This window comes from Bubalus bubalis, chromosome 18 (assembly GCF_019923935.1).
Source record: "Bubalus bubalis isolate 160015118507 breed Murrah chromosome 18, NDDB_SH_1, whole genome shotgun sequence".
Taxonomy (NCBI): domain Eukaryota; kingdom Metazoa; phylum Chordata; class Mammalia; order Artiodactyla; family Bovidae; genus Bubalus; species Bubalus bubalis.
Genome location: NC_059174.1, coordinates 35,543,417 through 35,567,204, shown reverse-complemented (window position 1 = coordinate 35,567,204; position 23,788 = coordinate 35,543,417). Strand labels below are relative to the sequence as shown.

General features: G+C 47.6%; 1 protein-coding gene and 1 long non-coding RNA gene across 5 annotated transcripts in view; one reads left to right on the top strand and one right to left on the bottom strand.

The window, feature by feature from the left end:
• CDH3 (cadherin 3) overlaps positions 1-23,788 on the bottom strand; it is a 117,180-nt gene that overhangs the window by 32,451 nt on the left and 60,941 nt on the right. The window contains exons 1-2 of one of the 3 annotated variants that reach the window (XM_044932092.2): positions 13,290-13,535; positions 12,338-12,458 (exon numbers count right to left, since the gene is read on the bottom strand). In XM_044932092.2, the coding sequence (XP_044788027.1) occupies positions 12,338-12,458; positions 13,290-13,520 (352 nt within the window). In that variant the 5' untranslated portion in view covers positions 13,521-13,535. Of the gene's footprint in view, positions 1-12,337; positions 12,459-12,669; positions 12,813-13,289; positions 13,536-23,788 lie in introns of those variants that run through there. The other 2 variants (XM_006047639.4, XM_025268932.3) reach the window with 2 other exon arrangements.
• On the top strand, positions 11,508-13,283 carry LOC123330428. 2 transcript variants are annotated; one of them, XR_006546358.2, is made up of 3 exons: positions 11,508-11,928; positions 12,566-12,850; positions 13,089-13,283. It is a non-coding gene; the product is annotated as an uncharacterized LOC123330428 (long non-coding RNA). The 2 variants fall into 2 exon arrangements; XR_006546359.2 differs by lacking the exon at positions 11,508-11,928 and adding an exon at positions 11,935-12,114 and having other exon boundaries at positions 12,566-13,105.

Sequence of the window (23,788 nt, the reverse complement as noted above, 5' to 3'; positions counted from 1 at the left end):
CAGTCCCTGGTCAGGGAACTAAGATCCTTGCAAGCCAAGGGGCCAAAGGAGGTTGGGGGCGGGGGGAGCCACACTTCCATTCACATCTCACAAATCTGTCCCTTTCTTTTATATTCTCTCTAAAAGAGATACACCTAGCTCTTCACAAAGGTCTTCATGATATCACACAACAATGGTTCCCAAACACAACTGATAAAATCACCTGGAGAACTTTAAAAAAAAACATTCAGATTCCCTGCTTCCAGCCCACCCATCACTTCCACTGATCAGTTTCTGGAGGTGGATCCAGGGAAGACAGTTCGTTGGTTTTTTAAAGTTCCTGATTCTCACCTTTATTTCTTGTAAGGTAAATTGGTATGGATTTTTGAAGGCGCTTCAGAGTATGTATTAAAATTTCAAATGTCCAGATCCTTCTTCTGACCAACATATATACCTGTCTTTTCAATATCTCCCCCCTGATGCTTAAAAGGCATAATCCATAATCTCAAAATCATTATGTCAAAAAGCAAATTCATGGTCTTCTTTGCTCTTGGCCTAAATCTGGTCCTTTTCCAGTCTCCCAGGGAAGGGCACAGCGTGTAGTCAGCTACACAAACCCAAAATCTGGGTCTCAGCAGCAGCCCAAGGTCTGTGTCTAGAGTACCCGAATTCAAATGTTGGTTTCAGTGACAAGACTTTGAGCAATATGTTTCCATTATCTATAAGATGGGAACGATGCCAGTAATACCTATTTCAGTTAAAGGAGTTACTATTTAGCATAGCGCATAGCCTACAGTTATCTAGCATCCTTTTCTTTGACCATTTCTCCCTCAGACTTTCCTTGCCAGTCAATCGCCAAGACTCATGTCTCTCCATCTCTCCTTCCCCCAGCTTAGTATTTACTATATCATTTTTAGCCTAAATGAATACAGTATTCTCCATTTTAATAAAGGAGGATCTTTTAAAAATTCTATAGATGATACATTTGAGAGGATAATATCACTTCCTGTTTTGAAACTTATCAGTGATGTGCCACTCTTCTCAGGATAAAAACCAAAATCTCTAGTGTGCCCAGTCCCTATCTGCACTGTGTAGCCACAGTGGCCCTCTTAAGTGCATCGTAACCCCTTACCACAGGGCATCTGCACACCCGCTCCTTCAGTTTCTCCTACATTCCCATTCCAATGCTACCCAGTTACCTCCCAACATCTTCCAGATCCAAATTCAAAAATTACTTTCTTAGGAAAACTTTCCCTCAACCCTCCCAAAGTAGGTCAGTTTCCCTTGTTAAAAACTCTGCTGTGCTCAGTCTTGTCCAACTCTTTGCAGCTCCAAGGACTGTAGCCCACCAGACTCCTCTCTATGGAATTTTCCAGCAAGAATTCTGGGGTGGGTTTCTTACTCCAGGGGATCTTCCAGATCCAGAGATGGAACCTGTGTCTCTTGCCTCTTCTGCATTGGGAGGCAGATTCTTTACCACTAGAGCCACCTGGGAAGCCTATGTAACTCTCTTCCACAGGTTTCATTACAACTTGTAATTACACGTTTACTTCTATTGCCTATCTCTCTTAACTAGTCTGCATAATACCCAAAGGTAAAGACTGTTAGAATCTGCTTATTACTAAATCTCAACACCTAGCACAGTGCCTGACACAAAGTAGGCATTCAGTAATTGTTGAATGAACTACGAAAGTCCCTTAACCCAGCAATTTTGCCTTTAGGAATGCAGTCTAAAGATACATGTATAACAACTCGTCTAGCTGTAGCAACATGGCTATTATTACCACTGCTAACACCTAACATTTATTTATTTCATGCTTTTTTATACACTAACTCAGCCTTATGAGATCCTCATTATTACCTCTATTTTACAGATGAGGAAACTAAAGCATAGAGGTTAAGCAAATTTACCCAAGTTTCTACAGCTAGTAAGCAGACAGCCTGAACACAGGCACGGTGGCTCTGGAACTCCACACAGTTATATTTTTTGCAGACTTCAGTTGTCAAAATTTGAAATGTTGCTGGAAATACTAAAGTCTCACTTTGCATGCAAAGTTTGAAGAAATTAAAATCTCCCAAATTAAGAAAAATGTAAAAAGTGACATAATTTCAAAACAAGAGACGAGTGAATTATAAGCATCTAATTGTTTTAGAAAAGACAGAGGAACCAGAGATCAAATTGCCAACATCTGCTGGATCATGGAAAAAGCAAGAGAGTTCCAGAAAAACATCTATTTCTGCTTTACTGACTATGCCAAAGTCTTTGACTGTGTGGATCACAATACACTGTGGAAAATTCTGAAAGAGATGGGAATACCAGACTGCCTGATCTGCTTCTTGAGAAACCTGTATGCAGGTCAGGAAGCAACAGTTAGAACTGGACATGGAACAACAGACTGGTTCCAAATACGAAAAGGAGTGTGTCAAGGCTGTATATTGTCACCCTGCTTATTTAACTTATGTGCAGAGTACATCAAGAGAAACGCTGGACTGCAGGAAACACAAGCTGGAATCAAGATTGCTGGGAGAAATATCAATAACCTCAGATATGCAGATGACACCACCCTTATGGCAGAAAGTGAGGAGGAACTCAAAAGCCTCTTGATGAAAGTGAAAGAGGAGAGTGAAAAAGTTGGCTTAAAGCTCAACATTCAGAAAACGAAGATCATGGCATCTGGTCCCATCACTTCATGGGAAATAGATGGGGAAACAGTGGAAACAGTGTCAGACTTTATTTTTGGGGCTCCAAAATCACTGCAGATGGTGATTGCAGCCATGAAATTAAAAGACGCTTACTCCTTGGAAGGAAAGTTATGACCAACCTAGATAGCATATTCAAAAGCAGAGACATTACTTTGCCAACAAAGGTCCATCTAGTCAAGGCTTTGGTTTTCCCAGTAGTCACGTATGGATGTGAGAGTTGGACTATAAAGAAAGCTGAATGCCGAAGAATGGATGACTTTGAACTGTGGTGTTGGAGAAGACTCTTGAGAGTCCCTTGGACTACAAGGACATCCAACCAGTCCATCCTAAAGGAGATCAGTCCTGGGTGTTCTTTGGAAGGACTGATGCTGAAGCTGAAGCTGAAACTCTAGTACTTTGGCTACCTCATGCGAAGAGTTGACTCATTGGAAAAGACCCTGATGCTGGGAAAGATTGAGGGCAGAAGGAGAAGGGGACGACAGAGGATGAGATAGTTGGATGGCATAACTGACTCAGTGGACATGAGTTTGGGTGGGCTCTGGGAGTTGGTGATTGCCAGGGAGGCCTGGTGTGCTACAGTTCATGGGGTCGCAAAGAGTCGGACATGACTGAGCAACTGAACTGAACTAAATTCCCTTATTCCACACACATACACGTCACATATGTTCATAAGAGGACATGTCTTGAATCATGGGAGTTATGAATTATTTGAGGTTTTCAAGGGTAAATCTTTAACATCAGTGCAATCACCCTGTACAAGACTGTTTATTACAGTGATATTTGGGTTTAAGGAAAAAAATCCATAAGCACCTCTTAGAAAATAAGATCAGAAATAAGTATTTTCTTTAAGAATGGAAATCAAGTTTTATTCATCGAAATGCTTGCTAACTAGATTTTGAAAACTAAAGAGAAACTTGAGGAAAAGTGCATTTCACTTTGATAAATATCACACTCTCAAGCTTTTAACATCCAAGGAAAATAATACAAGTGCTAATACATTTGATAGTTCACATCTGAGTTCTGCAATTTAAATTTTTAGAATTTTTTATTTCAAATGCTTTTGAAACATTCAGATAATTAAATCTTAAAACAATGGTTAGTGTGAAAACTCATGATTTTTAAATGTTATAGTAACCTTACTAGGCTTACTGCAAAGTCTGTCTTGAAGGTATTATTCAAACATAAAAGTTTAATTTATCTGAATGGGGTCAAGAGGAACAATTTATCCAATCGTCTTTCTGCAGCAGTCTTTCCTAATAAGGTGATTCCTGAGAGTTAGATTTCTAAAAATCCAAACACCTCACAATTTTTACGGTAACTCCCCCCTACTTCCATGTCTGCAGAAGATAAAAATAGGGGGTTAGCTAAATAAATCATGGTATATCTGGCAGGTAGAAAGACTAAGGAGCTGTCAAAAGCAAGATAGAAGTGTATTTACCAGTCTGGAAAGATGTGCGTGAGTCAGTAAGTTAAAAAGAAAAGAAAAAGCAAGTTGTACAATGATTTTAAGTGTGATACAGGTCCAATCCTTGTTCTAAAAATTCCTGTGTGCACACCTAATTTCGTTGTCAAGAAAAAGGTCTACAAGGATTCATGTTCAACTATTAACTGTGCTTATCCTGCAGGAGCAGAACTGAGGAAGAGAAGCACTTTCACGTGTTTATTTTTTATTTGCTTCTGTTGAGATGCAGGGGAGCTCAATGGTTAAAGTTCAGGCAGCTTAGATTTGAATCCAAGTTCTGCTATCTACTATTTTCACAATCCTGGGCACGTTATTTACCTCTCTGGCCTCAGAGGCCTCATCTGTAAAATGGGGTGGTAATAGTATCTACTTCAAGGCATGATATGGTGATTAAACAAGGTAATACATGTAAAATGCTGAGAAGCTGTACCTGTCACATAGTCCATGTTATTATATTATTGAAAAACACTGTCTTTACAGTGAACAAATATTAATGTGAAATCCCAGACAGTGAGCCCAACTCTACACAAACTATATAAAATACTATATATGAAAGGGGGTGTGACAGAAATAGAACGCTCCCTAGGCAATTCCAACAGTCAGCCAAGCTTGCAAACTACTGACTCAAAACCAGCTGGGTTCCAGTTGGGGAACGCAGGAGCATTCTGGAAGCGGAAAAAGACCATAAAAGACCAGAAAATAGTAGGTCTTGAAGCCCTGGTGGGAAGCCCTGGCTGAAGCTGACTCGGGTGAGGGCAGGGTGTGGGCCTGGCATCTTGTTCTGGCTTGTGTGCAGGGAGCCCACATGTAGCTGTCTTCTCTCTGCCTGAAACTACAACAAGATGGGGCTCGTTGGGAGGAGGCAGGCAGCCTTAAGCAAGACACCCAGGATGGCAGCTGAGGCTTCTGGCCTTGCCCTCTATCTGACCAACCACGTCCAGGGTTAGCCATGGAGACGCTTCCCACACAAGAGAGTTAGGGCCACAAGGCCGAGGAGCTGGGACCAGAGCACCTGCCTGAGGCCCAGAAGCCTGGTCTCCCTCGCCTGCGCCCAGACGGACACCATCAGGTGTGTCCTTTGACAACAGCCCAAACAACTTCTGAACAGACCTGAACTGGGGAGGGTGGAAGACAGTTCCAGTGGGGAAAATACTAGTTTCCAAACTTGGGGGAGGAATCTTCTCAGAAAAACCCACAGGCATACCATTAATTCCAGGGAAAGCAGAGACTTCTTAAAGTTAACGTGAGACCCTGAGGTCTGACCTCCCTGCTGGGCAAGATCAACCTGTCTCTAGTCTCCAGCACAGGTTTGAGGCTTCTTGCTAAGGGAGATGCAGTTTCAAGCTGATCCCATGTGTTCTCAAGCAAGGAAGAGTGCGGTCACTGAGACTGAGGAGGAAGAGGAAAGCCTGGGCTCAGGCCTCCCTGGCCGCATTCCCAATCTAGCCCCTGGGACACTCAGAGTCTGGAGGGAGGGCCGCTCTCTCCTCCTCCTAGGGTTCTGTGTGGCCCACAGACGCTCTGGGAGCAGGAAGCAGCCCCCAGCCCTCCCGCTTCTTAGCTGTGTGGCCCTGGCTCCGAGACCTCTCCTCGGATGGCAGTGACAGAGCCACAGCTGTGAGCTCAAAGACAGGGTAAAGGGAGGAAGGAAAGTGTTCACTGGGCTCTCCTCCCCAGGAGGAGGTGTTTTGGTTCACTGAGCAAACAGCAGGACCCCAGGACCCTGAAGTTCATCAGGACCCTGGCAGCCGCAGCCTGGAGGGATTTTGGTCAGTCTGAGGAATTTGCAGGCTACTGATGTTCTAGGAGACCCGCAACCTCATGGGTGCCCAAATTTGGCTGGGAGAGCAGGGTGGGTGCTGGATATCAAGCTCCTCCACTCAGAGCAGGGCTGGGGGAGGTCCTTGATGCTGGGAGCAGGTGAATATGGGGTGAGGAGAGGGAGGAGATGAACCACCAGAACTGACAGTGAGCACTGTCCACTGTGGCGCCTGGTATCTGGGCGCTCCCTATTCCCCCACATCCTACAAGGGAGGCTGGGGGCCTGGATGGAACTGTCCCCTCCACAGCCCCTCCCCTATCACTCCAGATCCTGGTGATTAACAGAGGCCTGCCTGTGGAGGGAACAGGAATTCAGAGGTCTCGGGTCAGATGTTAACTATTTCCAATCTTCCCCAGCGTAGCTAAAGCCAGAGGACTCACAACCCTGACTCCCAAGTACCTCACATGTAGGAGTCCAACCTGCTTCAAGTTCTGACTCCACAATCTACTGGCTGGGTGACCTTGGAGGAGTTACAAAGTCACAGGCCTAGATTTCCTATCCAGTGAAATGGGGCCAATTCCGCTCCCCTCATGGGGCTTTTAGGAGGATTAAAGGGGCTTATTACATAAAGTACGGAGTGTAGTTTCTGGAACTCAGTAAGCGCTCCAGTAAATGGTATTTAGGTTGTTTTTTTTTCTGATTTGTTTTGTTTGAAAGCCCTTCCGTGCCAGCCCTGCTGCCTGGTAATGCCAGCTAACTCAATGAAACGAGGGGGAAGATTCAGCTGAGGCTGACCACGTCTTTAGGTCTGGGAAAAGTCAGGAGTCGAGAAGGGATGGTGGAGGTGGGCCCAGGGTCCTGGATCCAGAGGAGACTTACGAGACACTGGGCTCCATGAGGGCACACCTGGAACTCTAGCCACACCGCCTGCCTTTCCCAAACACCATGCTGCCTCTCTTACGGGGGATGGAAATTCTGAGCTGGACTGGACTCTCCTACTTCGCTTTTGTTCTCCACACCTTACGCTCCATGGTCCAGCCAGACTAAAAGTGTTTAAGTTCCTGGACCCCATATGCTGTTCCCTTGGCAGGAACACTCCCTGCCACCCGTCATGTCCCAACCCCTTCCCCAGCCTCTGCCTTGGATATCACTTCCTCCAGGTGCCCTCCACCTCCAGGAGTACATCAGCAGCCTTTCATATGTGACTTTATATTTTTCTCCCTTGATTTTCTCCCTTGATATATATATATAAAATTATTTTGTCCATCTCCCCCCATTAGTAGGTGGAAGGGCCTGCAAAGCCACTAAGGTATAGCCGGCACCCAGAGCTTCACACTTGGTAGGTGCTCAATAGGTATTTGCTGAATGAAGGATTCACTATTAAAATTGCCTGGTGACTGATCTGTTTCCTCCTGTAGTTAGGGAGCTCACTGAGGTGAAGAAGCTACGGGCCTTGCTTGCCTGTGAAATCCGAGCACCCAGCAGGTACTCAGGCGTTTGCTGGCGGCATAACAACCAGTCAGCTTGGCCTTGAGTCTCAGACACCTCACTGCCTCTGTGACGAGGGAGGAGCTGGACTCGACCACCTTGGCCACATGAGAAGGCTGCCACCCACCCACACGCTAGTCAGGACAGACATCTCCACCCAGGAAAACGTTCTCACCTGAGAAATTCAGGGCCCTTTCCAGATTTCCCTTCTACTTTGGAGGAGTGTGACAAGCATGAGCTTAAGGACAAATAAAGGAAAGGATTTCTCCCTCAAAACAAAGGACGTCATCAGGTATTTAATAAAGAACTGCTGTCTCTTAGCACAGGGCCAGGTGGGAAGCAGGAACCCAGAGGGGATGAGTCTGGGAAGGAGACTGTTGGGAGAAGGGGATGGTAGATAAAATCCAGAAGAGGCTCAGCAACTTCAAGACACAGAAAAGCTGACATCTCAGTACTCGGCCACTGTGCTGAGATCCCAGGTAATCCTCAGTCAACCCAGCAATTAAGCTCCCAGGTATGTACCTAACCAACCCGCCTCTACAGTTTCACTTGAACAGTGGGGTTCGCGCAGCACTAGCTGTAATAGCCAAAAAAATGGAAACTTCTCAGATGCCCATCAACAGCAGGAGTGTGGATGGTCCCATGACGAATACTATGGAGGAATGACAGTCTACCACAACCACATCCAGAACTATGCAAGAATCCCGAATGTGCAATGAAAGAAGCCAGATCCAAGAGGATATTCAGTTCAAATATAGGCGAATCAATCCATGGTATTTGAAGTCCTGATAGTGGTTTTCTTGGGAAGGCTAGAGATGGGGAGGGAAGTGGCATCTGAGGTGCTGATAATGCTGTCTCTTAATGTGTGTGCTATAGGGACATGGGTGTTTTAAGTGTGATGTTCAGTTACAGTGGTTCTTTGAATGGAGATGGTTCAGCCTCAGGACAGAGGACTCCATTGCTTTGGGGAGGACGCCACTGCTTTGGGGAAAGAGGACCTTCTCTCTCTCCTCCTCCACCATCATCCTCCAAACGCTCTGCAGAGCTATCGTTTCCTAGAAATTCAAGCTTGTGGTAGGCCATGCCTTCCTCACACAGCAGGGAGGTGAGGGCACTCTGCACGGGTAACCTAGGAACAGAGTGTGTGAAGAGGTGGGAGGGGAGACTAGAGGTTTGAGACCTGCTCCCCAGGCACCAGCTAACGGTGATGAACGTCAGGCTTTGGCAACCAACCCTACTTGGCTGCTGAGCTAGGAAGGCAAGCCAGGTGGGCTAGAAGCCCCAGTTCCCAACTATTCATTCCACAGAGGCAGATTTATTGGACACCATGGAATCCCATTGGGTGTAAACCCTGGCCTTACTGCTGACTTCCCTGGAGACCTCTTGCCAAGTTTCTTACCCTCATTTTACAGCTGAGGGGGAGATATCACCACCTTTATAGTAAGGCACTTATAAGCATAAAAAATAACTAATCTTAGACAGTTAGCTTCTCCATGGCCGAGTCTTAGTTTTGTTCATTTTTTTAGCCATAGTTCAAGAGTAGTGCCTGATACACGCAGCTGTTAAATACATGTTTACTGAAAAAATAACATGTAAATAGACAGCCTAGCCCATAATGGCAGCTCCAAAACAAAAGGCGATTTTTATACAAGTTGAAATAAGCAAAACCATCTTGACGTTAACTCCTGCTCAGTCAGATTTATTACTGAACTTTGAAGTTTTCTACCAGAGCTAATGAGTGTTAGCTTTAATCTTACCCAATGCTGACTAAGGGTGAGTTGAACTTGTGCAGGGGCCATAATGAAGTACTGGATTTCTTTTACTGTAATTAAGCTGCTTCTCTCAACCATTCACCATGAAGAATGTATAGACCACTTGAAGTCACTCACTTTTAATCACTACACCAATACCACACAACCTCCTTCTTCCCACATCACCTTTGTCTTTGCTTTTAGACCACACTTGAAGGAAGGCAGACTCCAGAATGTGGGGTTGGGGCAGGGGAATATTCCTGTTCTACCTCCTTCCAGATTAACCTCTCACTCTTGGTCTCTGTAAGCCTGGCTTTATCTGACCCAAGCCCCCATCACTAGGACACTTAAGAGACTGCATTCAAGCTGGTTTCCTCTGCAGGTGTGTCTCTGGAAAACTATGATGAAAAGGAATAAATGATTAAGTCCTCTTGAGGTAGAAGGCTACTGTTGGTGGGATTTGGTGCCCCAACATTGCACTTCTTCATTTCATCCACCTCCCACTTTCCGGTGGTTTAAAAAAAAACAAACATTCCAGGAAACTTGGGAGTCAGAAACCTCCATTCAAGACCTATTGAGTCACTGCAGAGATGACTTTGGCAAAGTCACAACCACTGAAGTTTCATCTGTAAAATGGGCAGAACTTCACAAGATTGTCATAACTTTTGCAAATACCTCCTGGGACCTATAAATACCAGGTCCTGGGCATAGACCTAGAAGTGAAAGTCATATCTGTGACCCTCAAGGAAGCTCACGAGTTTAGCCTAGGGAATTGAATCCATTAAGCTGTTCCTATGTTTCTCCACCTCTAAAACCTCCAGTAGGATTGAGATACAGTTTCTGAAGTCCCAGCTCTGGGATTAAAAGCTCAAGTTGTTTAAATGTACCTCACCAGCTTCAAGAGAATGTCAGGAGGATAAAGCAAGCTCAGAGTTGTGCAAATGCTTTGAAGAGGAAAGTGCACATACAAACAAGGTATTAATTATATCAGATAATGTCTTTGAGCTCAACTTCATAGACACCTGTGAAGTTCATAACCCGAGGGCAGACAACAGGGGCAATTGTTCCTTGGCTATAGGGAAACTGTTGTCTGCTTGGCCAAACTTGAGAGTTTGTATGTACCCTCAGGTCAACCCTTTTAACATGGCTGGAGCCAGGCTGGGGCTCCCTCGTATTGAGGATAGAGAGCTGGTATGGAGGAAGGGAGGTAGAAAAGGTATCAGCTGTTGAGGACTAAAAGGAGAAATACCACTTTTTTGCTGCAGAGTTCCAATTTATTGGACAAATTGGGCGCAGAAACTTGCTTTTACTTAAAAAGAAGGCAGCATCCCATTTCATGGGAAGACTCCTCTAAGAACTCAGCACAGGGAGCTCTGCTCAAGGTTAGCCAAGCACGTTAACCCACCTTTTGTTTTATAACCCAGGTGTGCTGCTGGCCTGAACCCACCATTTTTACAACTATAAACCAGACATCCAAGAAAGCAGAATTTTCTCAAAAGGTTTAACATGACTGACGTCACTGAGAAGCAAGCACTTGGCAACCGGACCGTGAAATCGAAAACCTGATCACCACTTCCCCACAACAATCTCAAGCTTAGTGAAGTGACAGTTAATCTGATATTTCTTCCTTCAGTAAGAAAGATAAGGTGCAGACTACAGTCAAAGCCATAGCCTGCTCTCCCAGAGTATAGCTGGAGAACTTGACAATGAGGGGGAGGGGGTACAGATTTGGCAGAAGTCTGGTTAGCAATAAAGCTTCCTCAGGGAGCCGGAATTGGATTTGGGGCCCTGCCCAAGTTAACATTTTTACAGGTTGGCTGAGCTGCAGTTTGTTAGCCAGTCAGTAATAAACCCATGTGCAAGAATTTAAAGTTTATGAGGCATGGCCTCTTAATGCTTCTCCTCAGCTCCCTGCAGCCAAGAGTTTAAGGAGCTTGGCCTAGCCTGGGTGTTAATTGTTTTGTCAATCTGCAGAGTTATTTGGTGGGGGTGGCGGGGAGAAGGAAAAAAGGCTTCCACCGACTGTAGGCACCCAATCCTCTTTTCAAGAGACAAAGGAGAGCCTTTCTATCCCCCAGCAATCCCCACATTCAAGCTCTGGGAATCCGTACCTGAGGTGAAGGGTAGGCTGATGTGGGAATCAGTAAAATGCTAGGTGGCACAGGTTTTTAAATTGCTTTGAAAATTTTAACTGTAGATCCCCTACCCAGAAAAATCCACACAGAAACTCTTAAACAACTTTACAGGTTAAGGATCCTCTGGACCCCACCCAAGGATCCTGGGATACACTTGTTTAAGAAGTTGGGTTTGAGCGGTTGGAGGAGCCCCCACTGTCTTGGATGGAGGGAAAGAGGCCACCATCTGCCCCTCAGCTGCCTGAGTCTCATAATACAGTGGTTCTGCTCATCAGAGTACCCCCCCCCCTCCACCTCAAGTTTTTAAACTTGAGGTGGTGGTGGGGGGCAAGTAATTGTGAGATAAAAAATGAGCTTTGATTCCCCATCGGCCTACAGATGGAGACTTTCCGGCTTCTGGATCTCCACTCCCTCAAGTACCCTAACATTCCAGTCCCGAGACACTGGGGGTCGGGGGTGTCCCCAGGGTGTAATGGCCCCAGTTCAGGTGTGCCAGGCCCAGTTTCCAGGCAGGCTGCAGGGGCGCAGGCCCTCCGGGAAGGGCAGGGTTAAGAGTGCATTCCAGCTGCCGGGAGAGAAGGGGGGCGAGGGGAGGGAGCGCGAAGAAGAGAAACAGACCGGGTCTGTCTGTCGGAGACACAAAGCACGGTACACAAAGGGGGCCCTAGAGGGGCGAAGGGGGCTGCCCGGGGCACGGCTCATCCCCACACCTGCGAGGGGGCTGGGGAGGAATGTGGACGGCGCATTCCTCCACTGGGGCCAGCAGGGGAGAGCTTCCCATGCCGGGCGGGGAGAGTAGCCCAGCCGCCCAGCACCCTGAAGGAGGGGGGCAAGGTAAGCCGCCGCAGAGGGACAAGGAGGGGCTGGACGTCAGAGGGCTCTACGCTCTCCGGCCTTTCCCTTCGGCCGCCCACCCCTCTTCAAGTCCCCGGGATGCTGTCTGCGCCTCCCCCACACCTGAGGCGGCGCCAGGAGTTCCCCGCGGCAGCCTGGACACCCCACGTGCGGCCCCCGCTCCGCAGTTCCACAGGCGGGCCCGGGGGTGGGGGGTCCTTACCTTTTCCCAGCGCCTGGCCCGGCTCCAGCTCCGCGCCTCGCGCCTCCAAGGTCACTTCAGCTTCCCCGAAGCCTGCCCGGCACGGTTCCGAGGCCGCGCGCGGCAGCCAGTAAACCTGTGCCTGAGGGAAGGAGGGAAAGAGGGAGGCTGGGTCATAGGCGTGCCCGGCCCTGCAAACCCATCCCGGGGAGTCCTCACAGGCTGTCCCGGACAACCCTGGCCCCACAGAGCCCAGCCCCGCGCTCTCCCCGACGCCACTGCCTCGTGCGGACCCCGCCCGCCAGCCCTCTGAGGAGCGTTCCGGCCGGGGTCAGGCCAAGGCAATGGAGTACCTGGAGTAGGAGAAAGAAGCGCAGGAGGAGGGACGCGAGAGGCCCACCACGGAGCCCCATGGCTGGAGAAAGAGGGGTGAAAAGCTGCCGCAACAGCGGACTAGTGCTCCGCTAAGCTCAGCGTGAGCCGTCGAGAACCGCGGCCCGCGGGAGCCGGAGGGAGGGGGCCAGGTGAGCGCAGGTAGGTGCTGATTGGTCCAGCGCCGAAAAATCCCGCCCTCTCGCAGGTGGGGCCGTGGTTGGCGCGGTGGATGCACCCAACCCCCCCCCTCCTCCCCCCCCCCCCCCCCCCAGTCTTCTCCCGTTCCCTCCTGCGTTCTCTTGGCTTTTCTGGAATTCCTCCCGGCAGGGACCCAGGCCCTGTCTTGCAGCTTCTGAGTTCGAGAGGGAAAAAAAACCCCAACCCACCCTCTCCTCAGCCTTCGCAGCAGGGGAAGAAAAAGGTCTCTATGCCTTGCGGCTAGAGTGGAAAAAAGAAGTGGAGATGCATCTGAACCCGGCTGGAAACAGAGGCGCCGCGTTCATGCTTCCTTGAGGCGCTCTGTTACCCTAAGCTTTGATGGAGGCCGGGTGTGTCCGCCCCACACCCGGCGACAGCGGGGGCGCGCGGGGGGTGGTACCTCCTGCCTCTTTCCAACCTCCCACGTCAGCCTGCTCCCAGGTCTCCAGGGTTTAAAACTGGCAGTGAGGTCACCAGGGACCGCGTTACAAAATCTGCTACAACTCACGGAAGACTCATTACTTCCCTGGCACAGCCGAACAAATGGAGGCTGGGAGAGAAGATTCCAGAGTTCGAAGCCGTGGTGGCACCAAAAGGTGCGAGGCAGAGAGGTGGTTGTTAACCCCAGCATCTCAGGCAACCTCCCCACCCCCACCCCACCCCCACGTCAGATACATAATTAACAATTTCTCAACTTGTGAAAACGCAAATAAAGGCTTTTTTTTTTTTTTTAATCGCGACTGTTTTTATTGGTCTGCAGTACTGAGTATAATCTAAGTGAAAAGTGCTGGCTGCGCGGAGCAGCCTTTCCGTGAACCTCCCTTCAAAACAGCTCTTCTGCATCCTTCCAGGGAGCAGACGGCGGAGCTGGGCGGGATTCGTCTCTCTACTGCATACCCAAAGGGCCCTCCCCCTGGCCACACGCAAATGGGCCATGGGCCCTGAAACGGTCCTGACTCAGTCGCTCCACAGTGCACGCCGTCTCCGCACCGAGCTGAGCTTTCCCGGCCAGTCCCAGCCTCTTGTTCCCGGAGCCCTTCCCACTTTCCTTAGCTGTCTTGAGAATTTCAGGCTGACTCCTCATCCCTTTTCTCTCTTCTCCCCATCTCACATTCAGAAGTTTGAGGAAGAGACTGCAGTCTCTAAGTATAGTGTTTTGTTTGTTTGTTTGTTTGGCCCTCAAAGGCTAACCTGGAAGCCTGCCTGTCTTTACCACCAGGCCTGCAGCGAAGAAGAGGTCGGTTTGCGCTGTGACGGTGGGAGTTCTCTTTCAAAACGATCTTTGGCTCTGGGGGCGCACCGCCTGCGCTTAAGCCGGGATTCCACCACTTATTAGCGTGGTGGCCTCAGGCTAGTGAAATAACACCTCTGAGCCTCAGTTTTGCATGCCTCTAGTGGGGCTATTGTGCTAACTGGTCTCTAAAATACTAGGATTGAATGAATTAATGCAAATAGAAGAGGATTAAGTTAATTAACACGTTTAAAATGCTAAACTCAGCACTTGGCATAGAGCAAGTGCCCAAACGTTGCCTGGTATTATAGCTTTAGGATCCAGCTCACTGGTCCCCTTCCTTTGCCTCACGAGCCGTTTATCTCTGTAGTACCCTCAGGATCCCCAAACTAAGAGAATAAGAAACGCTGTAATCCTTCAAGTTCACGACTGATGGTAAAGCGAGCAATTGCATCTGGTATCAGGGGAGCGCTCGGTTATCCGGCCTGTGGTCCCGGCAGCTGGTGGCTGGGGAGGGCCACGCGCGGTTAAAACCCAAATCCATTTGCTGAGCACCAGCCCCCCTTGCCTCGCGCCTCTCTCTCCCGTAGGGGTCGCTTTCCGTGCCCGAGGGGAGGTTAGATACCCGAGCAGAGGCTTTTCCAGGCGGCGCCGGCCCGAGACTGTACCCGGGGGGCCCCGCCTACCCTCGCCTAGCAGGTTCCCCTGCGCCCGCCCGGAACCAGATGAAGCCATTAGGCGGACAGTTAAACACCAACGAGCGTCGGGATACAGGCCCTAATTAAGTAAACACCCGACTGGAGGGCTGTTGAGCGCGGCTCATTTCCGTCTCCTTCCAGAGCACTCAGCATTCCGGGGAGGGGGGGAGGGGAGAGGTGGGGAGCGGAGAAGCTGAGAGTCAGCTCTTCTGCCTGCACCATGGACCACACTGCTGGCTTCCCTGTAGCTCCCCTAGCCGTCCGTTCGTTCATTCAATTAGGAGATACTTGCTGACAGCCTGCTGTGTGCCAAGCACTGGAGATACAACACTGAATGAAACAAACACACCCGCAACCTTGGAGCTTCCATTCCAGATTGTGAGGAAAATAAGTAAATATATATATACATATTTATATACTTATATAGGAAAATAAGTATAAATATATAGAGAGGAAAATAATATACTTATAAGGAAAATAAATATATAGCATGTTAGTCAATATGTGCTATGCAGTAAAGAACAGAATCAGTTCAGTTCAGTTGCTCAGTCGTGTCTGACTCTGCGACACCATGAATCGCAGCCCACCAGGCCTCCCTGTCCATCACCAACTCCCGGAGTTCACTGAGACTCATGTTCATCGCGTCGGTGATGCCATCCAGCCATCTCATCCTCTGTCGTCCCCTTATCCTCTTGCCCCCAATCCCTCCCAGCATCAGAGTCTTTTCCAATGAGTCAACTCTTCGCATGAGGTGGCCAAAGTACTGCAGTTTCAGCTTTAGCATCATTCCTTCCAAAGAAATCCCAGGGCTCATCTCCTTCAGAATGGACTGGTTGGATCTCCTTGCAGTCCAAGGGACTCTCAGGAGTCTTCTCCAACACCACAGTTCAAAATCATCCATTCTTCGGTGCTCAGCCTTCTTCACAGTCCAACGCTCACATCCATACATGACCACAGGAAAAACCATAGCCTTGACTAGACAGACCTTTGTTGGCAAAGTAATGTCTCTGCTTTTGAATATGCTGTCTAGGTTGGTCACAACTTTCCTTCCAAGGAGCAAGCGTCTTTTAATTTCATGGCTGCAGTCACCATCTGCAGTGATTTTGGAGCCCAGAAAAATAAAGTCTGACACTGTTTCCACTGTTTCCCCATCTATTTCCCATGAAGTCATGGGACTGGATGCCATGATCTTCATTTTCTGAATGTTGAGTTTTAAGCCAACTTTTTCACTCTCCACTTTCATCAAGAGGCTTTTGAGTTCCTCCTCACTTTCTGCCATAAGGGTGGTGTCATCTGCATATCTGAGGTTATTGATATTTCTCCCGGCAATCTTGATTCCAGCTTGTGTTTCTTCCAGTCCAGAATGGGAAGTGCCAATTCACGGGACAGAAGGCAGAGTTGAAAACTATGAATAATGTGATCCGGAAGGTGGTTTTAGGTCAGGATCTATCGGGAGAGAGAATCCAGCCACATGTTGATTGAAGTCTTAGTGAAGGGACTGGAGGAATGGGCAGAGTTCAGGGGTGTTGAAGGTCCGGAGATAGCAGCAGCAGAAAGGCAGCTACAACTTGGAGGTCTGGATGGCAAAGGGAGGAAATGCTGTCACTGGGAGTCAGGGGTTGGGGCTGGGGGAGCTGGAGTGTGGAGGACCACCCCTCTCAACTGGAGCTGCAGTCTGGGAGGGACAGGACACTTGCTCAGAGCAGAGCAGGGAGGATGTGTGTGTGGTGGGGGGAAACAACCCAACGTCTCTCTCCTTTCACCTTTCATCTTCTGGCATTGCCTCCCATGGACCAAACCCACGCAGAAGCCTGAGGGCAAGAAAGCAAGAGAAAGGCAGAAAATGAAGGAGGGGCTGATAAGCAATGTGGAAAAAGCCCAGAGTCCTCCTTGAGGAATACAAACCTTAAGGCAGCGGGGAGCAAATTACACCAGGATAGCTGAAGCACAAGGATTGAACGAGGGAATACATACATACAGATGAGAATTAATTAATATTTTAAAAACGCTAAATTCAGCACTTGGCACAGAGCAAGTGCCCAGATATTGCTTAGTAGTATTTCCAAGCAGAGAAAATAAGGTGAAAGGACCTGAGGCAGGAGATTACTTCGGACAGGGTAAAAAAAAAAAAAAAACAGTGTGGCTGGAGTGGAGTGAGCTAGTAGGAAATGAGTCAGATTCGGGAGGGTGAGGAGCAAATCTTGTAGAGCCTCCTAGGCTATTGTAAAAATTTTAGCTTTTCTCTGAGAAGGAAAGGAGGAAGGCCCAGGAGGGTGTGAGCAGAAGAGAGGTGTTGAAAAGACTATAGGACATGAGGGCAGAAGCAGTGAGGTCAGATGGGATTCCACTGCAGTCAGTCAGGCAAAAACTGAAATGGCCTGGTTCAGGGTGCTCCTTGTGGAAAGGGTAAAAAATGATCAGATTTTTAAAAATTAATTAATTTTTAATTGAAGGATAATTGCTTTACAGAATTTTGTTGTTTACTGTCTTTAAAAAAAAAAGAAAAAGAAAAAAACAGAAAATAAAAAGTACTGGTGAAGAAGTGAAGAGACCGAAACACTTGTGCACTGGTGTAGGGATGTAAAATGGTGGAACTGCCTGAAAAACAGTAAAGCGGTTACTAAAAAAATTAAAAATTGAATTACTGGGACTTCCCTGGTGGTCCAGTGGCTAAGACGCTGCACTTCCAATTCAGGGCGCCTGGGTTTGATCCCCAGTCAGGGAGCTAGATCCCATGTTACATGTCACAACTAAGACCCGGCACAGGCAAATAAATAGATATTTAAAAAATACAATTGCTGTATGATCAAGCAATTCCATGTCTAGCTGCTACTGCTTAGTCGCTTCAGTCATGTCCAACTCTTCTCTGTCCATGGAATTCTGCAGGCAAGAATACTGGAGTAGGTTGCCATGCCCTGCTCCAGGAGATCTTCCCAACCAGGATTGAACCAGGGTCTCCTGCATTGCAGGTGGATTCTTTATCAGTCAGTCATTAGGGAAGCCCTTCCACTTTTAGGTATAACCCCAAAAGAACTGAGTGCAGGGACTGTAACAGATATTTGTACACCCACGTTCATAGCAGCATTATTTACAACAGTCAAGAGGCAGAAGCAACCCAAGAGTCCATCAACAGATGAATGGACAAACAAAATGCTTAACAGGTACAGAGTTTCAGCTTTGCAAGATGGAAAGAGTTCTGTGGTTGGATGATAGTGATGGGTACCCAAAAACGTGAATGTACTTAATGCCAATGAACTGTATGTTATGTGTAGTTTACCACAATTTTCAAAAGTTACTTAAAAAAAGTGATCAGACTCTGCATGTATCTTGAAGGTATTGCCAATGAGATTGGCTAAAGGATTGGATGGGGATGTGAGACAGAGCAGGTCAAGGATGACTCCCAGGTCTGGGGCCTAAGCAACCAGCATGATGCCAGTGCCATTTCCTGAGATGGGTAAGGCATGTGTAGTGGACACTGTCACGGTGCTCCCAGGTCCCCTGGGATCCCTTTGATGGCTTCTGAATGCCCCCTCTTTGGCTTCTGTGTGCTGATGCTCCCAGGAGCCTGCACATGTGAAGAGCTAGAGGCTTGCCCTTTAGTTACTGGGATCCCCTTTCCCTTGCAAGGAAGTGCCCAGGAGTTTACTTTCCCAGCCCTTAGCCAATAACCAACTGGTCCTGGAGTGTGGAAGCTGAGTGCCCCCACCCCTAAACTCCCAGGGGTAACTTACATCCAGCGTTCTTTCCCCTGCTGGATCAGGATGAAGCTACTCTCCAGGGGCTTGGTCTGAAATCACACCCTTACTTGGCTTCTTGCCCTCTTTATCCTGTTCCTCCTCTCCTTCACCAGTTCCTCCTGGGAGCCCTTCCGTATTTAATAAGTCCTTCAGGGTTGGCTTCTCGGAATCTCATTGTAGGCAGAGCAAGTTCAGGATTGGGGGAAGATCAGGACTTCAGATTGGGGCATGTTTAGAGGTGCCCAGTGGTGGCATGTTGAGGAGGCTTGTGGTGGGAGACACAGGTCCAGGGGAGACATCTGGCCAAGGATATACCTTTGTCACAATGAAAAAGCATCAATTTGTGGAGAAAGACTTGCCCAAGTGGAACCCTGAACCTCAGGAGCTTCCCATCTTGGCCAGAGCACAGCCTTCTTCGACACAGATATTTGCTCTGTCCCTGATGCCCTCCACCCAGACAGGGCTGAGATTCTCACTCATTTTGCTCTTTCATAAAGAAGTACACTTTCCCTGTGTTTCTTGTATGCATTTTACATTTAAATACATGCTACTTACTGCCTTGTGGGATCTCTGGCATTATTCCTTTCCTTTACTCAGACACTCTCCTTCTGCCTCACTGTCCACTATCTCTTTCCCCCTCCTTGAAAGCTCCTGAGGTCAGGGATCAGGACACTCAGAATATCACTTCTGTATATTTCCCCACAGCACACTACCAGCCAACAGCCTGTGGCATTTAAGTTAGGGTTAGAAGACATACATCTGAATCTTGCCTCTGAAAACGACTGTCTGGGTGATCTGGGGTGAGCTATTTAATCTCTCAAAGTCCTCTGGAATGAGTAATTCCTACTTGGTGGGTGATGGTGAGAATTATCCCAAACTGAACTGACCTTCCCCTGCAAACCTGCCCCTCCCACAATCTTTCCATATCAGCAACTGCATCCTTCCAGCGGCTCAGCATGAGATGTATTTCAGGTTCTGACTCATGTTCTACCACTTGTTCACTCTGCTTTTCCAGTGCTGGCCTCCCTGTGGTTCTCTGAACACACCAAGCGTGGGCCTTTGCATGGTGCTTCTCTCTGCCTGGATCACCCTTCCCCAGATGTCCACCTGCCTCTCTCCCTCACCCCTTCAGGTCTCTGCTCAGATGTGGCCCCTCTGAGAAGCCTTCCCTGACCTCCCTGCATAGAGAGCCCTCTCCCATTATCCTCCTCCCTTTTTACCCTGCTTTATCATGTTTTTCATAGCACTTACCACACCCTAATCTATAGGGTGTGATAATCTATTAGTACATATAAAATTTTTTTAAGAGGTAATAGTAGTGCTTAAGAGCAAGGACTCTGGAGTGATGCTGTCTGGCTTTGAATCATTAATTCAGCTCTTCTGAGTTGTGAGACCTTGGCCAAGTGACTCTCAACTCCCTTGTGCCTCAGTACCCTCATCTGTAAAATGGGGTAAGCAAAATAATACCTTCCTCACAGGTTATGAGTTAATATTTGTAAAGCAAGTTGGAAGACAGTAAACGTTAAGTATTCATTATACTGTATTGATTGCCACTCTCCCCTCACTTAGTGTATCCTCCCGAGGCAGGGATTTTTGTGTTTGTTCATTGCTGTACCTCCTGGACATAGAACAGGCTGGCGTAAAACAGATACTAAAATATGTATTGACTGAGTGAAATCAACAAGATAATAACTGCTAGGCATCTGGCAGGGTGCTGGATGCAGAGTAGATGCAAAATCAATGTGGGTTCCCTGACCTGCCTCACAGAGCTGATGTGAAATCCAATGAGCTAACAGAGGGTGGAGTGTTTTGCAAAGTGTCATACAAATAATACAAGTCATAATAAAATGAACTACTACCATTTCCTGAGCACGCTCTGGATTCAGATGTTAAGTATTTTCATGCATTATCTCATTCTCATCCTTCCAACTCTACACACTATTTCATATTACATATTCCCTTTTCACGGTGGGCGGGGGGGGGGGGGAACTGAGGTGAAATCCCTTGCCCAGGGCCACACAGCTGGGAAGGACAGAGGCAAAGCCACGGTGCAATCCAGTTCTGTCTCACTCTAAAACTCATTCCCTGAATCAGTTGCCAACCTGCTATCCATCAATGTTTGCTGAAAGAATGAATCTGAGGAGCAGGTCTTTAGTATATTAGGAAGAATCCCATGATATCCGATCTTTTCTCTTAAGAACCTCTTAAAATAAACATATTTGCCTCCGGTCCAAGGTTAAATTCTGAGTCCTCCAAGAAATATTTAGAAGGAGCTTTTCTGCCCATTTTTGGTAGCAAAATTCCCAGAGCTCCACTCCCACATAGCACACTTACAGGGATATGTCCCAAAGACAAGCGGGTGTTCTGCAGTCTTTTCTAGGAAGTATCCTTAAAATCGGGTGAGGTCCTATTTCCTGCTCCTCCCTCCCCTGCCCAGTGCCCCGTACAAATAATTCCACAGTTTTACTTCTTTGTGTCTCTTCCAGAGCTTTCTGGGACCCTCTGTTCTCCCTAGTGATACCTCTGGCCAGCTTCCCCATTTATCACTTCTGAATCCTTAAAGGTGCTGAGGCAGCTGATACCCAGCCAGAAACCTGATCCACATACTTTCCCTTTCCCTGAATCTCTGGCAGAGTTCTGCTGCCTTTGGCACTGGTGAACGTGAGTCAAGACCTGAACTGTCAGTTTCCAGAAATCAGAGGCCAAACATTTATGTATGCGTGTACACTGAAGGCATGGAATTGATTAATCAATAAGCACTCATGAAGCCCTGAATCCCTGTGGTTGGCTAAGGTCTAGAGCCTTTCAATTCAGTTCAATTCAGTTCAGTTCAGTCGCTCAGTCATGTCCAACTCTTTTCGACCCCATGAACTGCAGCACGCCAGGCCTCCCTGTCCAGCACCAACTCCCGGAGTTTACTCAAACTCAAATCCATTGAGTCGGTGATACCATCCAACCATCTCATTCTTTGTCGTCCCCTTCTCCTCCCGCCTTCAATCTTTCCCAGCATCACGGTCTTTTCCAAGGAGTCAGTTCTTTACATCAGGTGGCCAAAGTATTGGAGTATTAGAAGGCCCCAAAAGACCTTAGAGAAAATATTAACAACAAAATGACAATCTGTTCTCAGAGTCATGCTTCATCCTTCCCTTGAAAGGCAGGGGTGACCTCTGCAGATGGGGTTTCCCAGGCTCACGTGAGAGATATTGGTTCAGCCAATAGGAGGCACTAGAGGGGGACTGGAGGGTGGGACAAAGGGAAAAAGCCAGGGTATTCCTGCTCCTTCAGCTGTCTTAACATGGCTGTGTCTAAGCTACAGCTACAGTTCCTGCTGTGGGTCCAGGTTCGGCCAGACTCTGAGCTCCAGAAACACCACCATTTCCCTCTCTTCCCCCTGCTAAGGGGTCAAAGACTTCTTGCTGCCTAATCTCTAGGTTGTTTCACTGCCTCCTGTTTGGCTTCTCAGCCTCTCCGTCACCTCTGCATTAAGTTCCCTCTGCTTTAAATATGCACAGTGGTTTGTCTTCCTGATTGGATCTTGACAGACAGAATAGTTAAAAGTTACCCAGTACTTACACTGCTTGGAGCACAGACACTGCTCCAAATGCATGATGTAAATTAACTTATTTAATTTAACTGTCTGAGGAATAATTGTATCTTACAGATGAGAAAACTGAGGCACAGAGAGTTTGACCTACCCTAGTGAGATACCAAATCTGGTTGTGTATCAAAAACTAATTGCCCAGGAAGAGGTGGGCTTCCCTGGTGGCTCCTTGCCAATGCAGGAGACACAGGTTCGATCCCTGATCTGGGAAGATCCCACATGCCATGGACCAACTAAGCCTGTGCACCACAACTTCTGAGCCTGTGCTCTAGAGCCCATAGCCGCAACTACTGAAGCCCATGCTCTGCAACAAGAGAAGCCTCCGCAATGAGAGGCCCACACACCCCAACTAGAGCAGCCCCCAATTACTGCAACTAGAGAAAAACTTACGTAGCAATGAAGACACAGCACAGCCAAAAATAAATAAATAAACAAATTTAAAAAAAAAACAGAGGAGGTGATAGATGCCATTCTAGCTTTACTGAATTGGATTCATCAGCCCATGAGGCCCAGGAATCTGGAGACTTATTAACAAGCTCCCTAGGAGATTCTGATTACACTAACCCAGCACCCCTTCATGAACTGGTACTCAGGAAACCCTGACCTTATTTGTTGATGAGGACACTAAGATCCAGATCAGTCGTACAGCAAGCTCTGTGGCAGACAAAAACACCGCCAAGGACAGCGCTTTCTGCTACTTCCACTGCCTTCTCCTTCAAGGTCACATGGCTGGTCCTGATGTTTGCACTTGCTCTTCCCGGAGCCATCTGAAGGCACTTCTTATTAGAAATGTTTTGGAAAATTCAGTATACAAACAGATGTGTATGCAGGACTGCTGAGTAGTTAATCAGTATTTGGGAAGAGAAACAGGGAGGTGGTTTAATTCACTTAATCTCTTATTTTCAGTTTTTTCTGAATCACTTCAGGGAGATAGTTACCTCTCCCTTCATTCTACCTTCCCCATTCTGACTGACTGTGGTCAGGCCAAGAATCTGTATTTTTCAGCAGGGGCCCAAAGTGATCTGCCAATTAGAAAAATACAGTCAAAATTCAAAATGTTCAGGGACTTCCCTGGTGGTTCAGTGGTTAAGAATCTGCCACGCAATGCAGGGGAAGTGGGTTTAATCCCTGGTTGGGGAACTAAGATCCCACATGCCACAGAGCAACTAAGCCCAAGCACCACAACTACGGAGCCTCAGCGCTGTGACTACTGGCGACTACTGAGCCTGAGCACTGCAACAAAAGACCCTGCATGCTACAACTAAGACCCAATGCAGCAAATAAATATGAAAAAAAAAAAAATTAAAATCCGGAATGTCCAGAGTCTGAATGGACTTCTGCAACAGCGTCAGCCCCACAGGGTTGAATTGTCGCTTTTCCCCCTACGCCACTGCCATATTCCCAGCACCATCAACAGTGCCTGTCACACAGCAGGTACTGAATGATATTTTTTTTGCATTTAAAAAATATTTTCTGTACAGCTATTCACTGATCTTCATGATGGACAAAGCAGATATCAGAGTCCTCATTTTATGGAAAATGAAACTGAGTTCAGAGAGATGAGGTGACTTTCCAGGCCACACAGTAAATGAAAGGTGTCAGAAGCTCTCTCCATGAAATTCTTTCTTCCCA